General features: G+C 34.9%; 1 protein-coding gene across 1 annotated transcript in view; it reads left to right on the forward strand.

Annotated features, from left to right (window-relative positions):
• Positions 1-6,160, forward strand: part of NRK (Nik related kinase) — a gene marked incomplete at its 5' end in the record, with an annotated part of 69,163 nt that overhangs the window by 8,908 nt on the left and 54,095 nt on the right. The window contains 2 exons of the mRNA XM_077776190.1: positions 928-1,053; positions 5,646-5,756. Of these exons, the coding sequence (XP_077632316.1) occupies positions 928-1,053; positions 5,646-5,756 (237 nt within the window). The remainder of the gene's footprint in view (positions 1-927; positions 1,054-5,645; positions 5,757-6,160) is intronic.

Below are 6,160 nucleotides of genomic sequence, written 5' to 3' on the forward strand. Positions count from 1 at the left end.
ATGGAGAAATTGGAATCATCATTGCTGTTGGGAGTGTAAATAGGTGAAGCACTATGGAAAATGATTTGACATTTTATCAAAATGTTAAATACAGAGTTACCATTTGACCTAATAATTTCACTCCTTTGTATATACCAAAAATAAATAAAATATATATATATATTCACACAAAAACTAGATATGAATGCTCACAGCAGCATTATTCATAATGGCCAAAAGGTAGAAATAACCCAAATGTCTATCAGTTAATAAATGGTTAATGAAAATGAATAAAATAATGATATATTTTGCAATATGGATGTTAACTTGGAAAAAAATTTAATCACCAAAGTCCACATATGAAATGATTTTCATTTATATAATATGTCAAGGATAGATACATCTATAGAAATAAAAAATATGTTAGTGGTTCATTAAAGTTGGGATGTGTTTGTAAGAGAATTTGTGTGTGATAACTAAAGAGTATAAGGTTTCCTTTAGGGGTGATAAAAAATGTTTTAAAATGGATTGTGGTAATGGTTGCACAATTCTGTTAATATACTAAACACCATTGAATTTTCACTTTAAATGGGCAAGTTGTTTGGCATGTAAATTATATCTCAATAAAACAGTTGTAAAATAAACAAAATGTAGTGATTCTATTCAGTGAAAATTTTATGCAATGGCCATTGCTACTGGTATAGGGATCACACTTTGAGAACCACTAAATTAAAAGATCTTCCATTAAGCTTTGTTTTCACCCAAATTCCCAGTTAACCAGAGATCTCTATTCTCTGGTAATTCTAGTTGAGATTATATTATAAATTGCTCTGGAGTATAGTGGATGGCCATAGAACTTCCTTTGTTCTACTATAGTTTACGATCCCATAGTCACTAGCTGTCATAGCTTAGGAGCTTTATTGTCTATTGTCTATTCTTATTCTGCAGGATGAGGAAGAGGATCTCAGGACTGAACTCAACCTTTTGAAGAAGTACTCTTTCCACAAAAACATCGTGTCCTTCTATGGTGCTTTTTTCAAGATGAGCCCTCCTGGTCACAGGCACCAACTTTGGGTATATATTTAATTACCTTGATCTTATTTCCTAAGACTAAATCTCACTTGAGGAAATACATTTTCACAAGCTTAGATGAACTTTTGTGCATCTACAGGAATACTTAAACACTCCACTGCTCAAAATCGTATGACAAAATGTGTTCTGATTCCTGGAGATGGGAGTGACAAAATATGGAAAAACAACATAAGTTCCTGACAAGAGACTTCAGGGTAAAATAGAGGAGGTCTCAAATGAACACTGGGAATATCTAACATGTTTCTTTTCAAATATTATTTTGCTGCTTTTAACTTTTTCTGTATATTTGCTGGTAAATTAGAGGTATGGCTAAGGAGACTACCTGAAGGACTTGCAAATAATGACTGGATAAGTATCAATCCTACTTAGCATTGGGCATGATCATATGGCTGCATTTAAGTTTTTTCTAAGTATATGCACTTATGTTTAAATATAACTCCCAGAAGTTCTTTTCTAACTTGTTAGTTGACTTATCATTTTCTTAGTCTATTTATACCTTTACTGTCACAAGTTACAGATCAATGAGATATGAATTGTAGAAGGTAACTAAAACGTATGCTACAGTTACCAGAATTGTTGCTGCCTTCCACTATGGCAGAAATAGTCAAACAACAAGAATATGAGCTTTGGTCAGAGATATGTTTATTTCAAAAGGATTACTTAGAAGTGGGGTCAGTGTCCACTTGCTTGCTACATTTCCGTTTCCAGTTCAAGTCAAGAATAGTATTTTTTTTTTCAAAATAATGATTAAAAATTTTAAGAACCTTCAGTTGTCAAGGAAATATTGTTACACTTTAAATAATGGGCTTTAGGAAACAAGACAGTGGACATTATAGAAAGATTTTCAACAAGGAACTGAATTGAAATAGTGGTCCTCAAACTTTAGTGTGCATCAGAATCTCCTGCAAAGCCTGATAAAACACGGATTGCTGAGCTCTACCCATAGAGTTACTGATTCCATTGGTGTGGGGCATGGGCCCATGAATTTGCACTTTTTAATAACAGATGATGATATTGATGCTACTTATCTGGGTACCACACTTTCAAAACCACCAAATTAGACTCCTTCACTTTAACCCCATTTTCTTCCAATTGTCCAGTTAAAGAAATCTACTGTCTGACAACTCCAGTTGACATTGCATTAAATATTCCTGTACACATTTAATGACTACTTGTATATTTTTGGCATACAACATGTGTCTTTTAATATACTTTTACTTACAAGTTTTTTCCCTCTTGACTGTATGGCAGTCTCCTTATTAGATATATTTATCAGTACTCAGTTCATTCAATTATTCAACATATTCATTCAAAACCATCTATTTGCCAGGCCTTCTGCTAGAGGTTACATGGTAAGCTGAACAGACATGTCCCGGACCCACTGGAAATTACAGTCCATTTGCAATGACCAGTATCAGTCAAATAATCACACAAATGAATATATAATTTGTCAGAAGGGAAATAACATGATTCTATGTGGGCAAATAACAAAGGAATCTAAATTAAGTAGTGAATGAGAAACTTTTCTTTAATAAACTTTTCTTTGAACTGAAATCTGACGTTTGAATAAATTATTTGTGGAGGTAAGAGTTTTCATGGAACCATTTACACTTTCTTGCCCATATAAATCAAAACAAATAGGAAGTAAGTAAATGACTAATTAATTACCATTTATAAAGTGTATGTGCCAGGCATCATGCTTACAAAGCTGGGGAAATAATTGAGAACGTCTTTACATTCCTTTAAGAGTAGAGCTCTTTTGACTTAAGTAACATTAGCAAGGTTTTTCAGGGTGCATCTGAGTGAATGGCTTTAATTTAGGTTTCTCATGGTTCAAACTGAGCTCCTTTGCTTCTATTTCCACAGTTGTACATGTTGTGACCAGTTAATATAGTTAGCATGAAAATTAAATTCTTGTGGTTTCTTTGTATAATTGGTTTTGTTAGGCAATTCCTTCTCCTTTTTCGTGAGAGTGTACTTAGGTGAAAAACACGCAATAATATCATTTGTGAACAAGTATAAATTAAAGGAATGATTTACTGAAAAGAAAATGTTAGCATTACAAAAGTAAATGAGGTAGACCTTTAAATATTCATGATTTGAGGCATATCCTTTAGGTTTCCTTCATCTACAGAAATAATTATCTTGCCTACAATTTAAAAAATTACATGTTTTGTTGTATTTATAAAGCAGTTTTGACACAGGCACTAATACAGAAACCTGTGCTTAAGGAAAGTTTGCTGGCTTTCTGTCTCACATTTAGGTCTTTCATCCATTTTGAGTTTATTGTTGTGTATGGTGTAAGAAAGTGGTCCAGATACATTTTTTCTGCGTTTCGCTGTCCAGTTTTCCCAGCATCACTTGTGGAAGAGACTGTCTTTATTCCATTGGATATTCTTTCCTGCTTTGTCAAAAATTAGTTGGCCATACATTTGTTGGTCCATTTCTGGGTTCTCTATTCTGTTCCATTGATCTAAATGTCTGTCATCAAAATCCTTGAGGAGAAAACAGGCATAAGCCTCTTTGACCGTGGCTGCAACAACTTCTTACTCAACATGTATTGGGACCTCATCAAAATAAAAACCTTCTGCACAGTGAAGGAAACAATCAGCAAAAACTAAAAGGCAACTGATGGAATGGGAGAAGTTATTTACAAACGACATATCAGATAAAGGGTTGGTATCCAAAATCTATGAAGAATTTACCAAACTTAACACCCAAAAAACAAATAATCCAGCGAAGAAATGGGCAAAAGACATGAATAGACACTTCTCCAAGGAAGACATCCAGATGGTCAACCGACACATGAAAAAATGCTCAACATCACTCATCATCAGAGAAATACAAATTAAAAACTACAATGACATACCAACTCACACCTATCAGAATGGCTAACATTAACAACTCAGGCAACAACAGATGTTGGCAAGGATGCAGAGAAAGAAAAGAGGATGCAGCAATTCCCATTGCTGATGGGAATGCAAACTGGTGCAGCCACTCTGAAAAACAGTACGGAGGCTCCTCAAAAAATTAAAAATAGACCTTCCCTATCACCCAGCAATTGAACTACTAGGTATGATATAGGTATGTTGTTTCGAAGGGGCACATGCACCCCAATGTTTATAGCAGCACTATCAACAATATGGAAATGACCAAAGTATGGAAAGAGACCAAACTTCCATCAATGGATGAATGGATAGAGAAGATGTGGTATATATATATACACACACACACAATGGAGTATTACTCAGCAATCAAAAAGAATGAAATCTTGCCATTTGAAACTACGTGGATGGAACTAGAGAGTATAATGCTAAGTGAAATTAGTCAGAGAAAGACAAATATCATATGACTTCACTCATATGAGGACTTTAAGACAAAAAAACAGATAAACATACCAGAAGGGAAGCAAAATAATAGAAAAACAGGGAAGGGAACAAAACATAAGAGACTCTTTTAAAATATATATATATATATAGTTTATTTATTATTATATAATAATATATATTTTATATATAGTTTATTTTATATATATATAGTTTATTTTTGAGACAGAGACAGAACATGAGCGGGGGAGGGGCAGAGAGAAAGGGAGACACAGAGTCTGAAACAGGCTCCAGGCTCTGAGCTGCCAGCACAGAACCTGATGCGGAGCTTGAACCCATGAACCGCGAGATCATGACCTGAGCCAAAGTCAGACGCTTAACCGACTGAGCCACCCAGGCGCCCCAAGAGACTCTTACATATGGAGAACAAACAGAGCGTTACTGGAGGGGTTGTGGGAGGGGTGATGGGCTAAATGGGTAAAGGGCATTAAGGAATCTATTCCTGAAATCATTGTTGTACTATATGCCNATTGATGGCCAAAAGATAAATTTTCTGAGAAATTTTCATTAATAACGTAATATCTGAATGAGATGGTGTCAGTGATAATAGCCTTAAGATAGAGTTTCCTCAGCAATGAAATCATTTGGGGAAAAAGTGTCCTATAGGAATGCAATTGAGGATTTACCTCTTGAAATTGTATTTTGCCGGTATCTTAGGGAAAAATAATTTAGAATTTAAAATAAAAACAAAATAACAATAAAAAAACAAATTTAGTCTTAATGTTAAAGTGTGAATTCTTTTGAGATCATTCTATCCTGCTTCTTCACTTGCAATCGAATTGTTCCCTCAGAGCCCTTTTCTGTTGCACTCCAGTCATCATTCAGGTCTGTCTCCTGCACAAGCTTCTTTCTAATGGCATATAATCATTCTGTTTTCAATAAACTGAATGTTCTTCCTTCTCATTATATCCAAACAAAATCCTTCAAGGCTTAGCTCAAATTCCACCTACTGGTTAAATACCCATGGTGTGGTACCTGCCTTCCCTCCCTCCACTGATCTTTGGATAGGTTTAAACTCTTTTTAATTCCACTAGCCTTTAGAGACTTCTACCAGACAATTGAGGCAGTCTTTGCAGTGTCTTAATCTCTAAACAGTACATATAAATACAAGCCATATGGACCAAAACTCTTCAGATATTTTCAGAGAATTACGTTCTAATTCTTGACACTTTGCTGGCTTCCCTGCAGATGGTGATGGAATTATGTGCAGCAGGCTCAGTCACTGATGTAGTAAGAATGACCAGAAATCAGAGTTTGAAAGAAGATTGGATTGCTTATATCTGCCGAGAAATCCTTCAGGTGAGTCTTCATATAGTCATTCTCCGCTCCCTTGAAAATACCTGGGAGTAATATATGCAATGTACTTTATACAGGCTCATACATGTTGGTTTAAGAATCCTAAATATAACCTCTGGATCAGGATACCAAAAAAGGACCAAAAGGCTTTAGAGAAAGCAGATATTCAGGTGATGTCCATGTCCTTAACTTTAGATAGATTGCAATATGGGTAGCCAGGCCCTTCCAAACCATGGCCTTTAATGGCTCTGTCAGAGTTAGACTATTATGTTCATTCGATCATGGAAATAACCACTTGGAATATTTATTACACCATTCAGATTTTTAGAGTTCTTAAAAGAAAAGCATCACTATGGTTAGAGATTAAGATAAAAGTGAGACAAAAGTCCGTGTTTTACTGAATGGCC

This window comes from Crocuta crocuta, unplaced genomic scaffold (assembly GCF_008692635.1).
Source record: "Crocuta crocuta isolate KB4526 unplaced genomic scaffold, BGI_CrCroc_1.0 scaffold1027, whole genome shotgun sequence".
In the NCBI taxonomy this organism is placed as follows: Eukaryota; Metazoa; Chordata; class Mammalia; order Carnivora; family Hyaenidae; genus Crocuta; species Crocuta crocuta.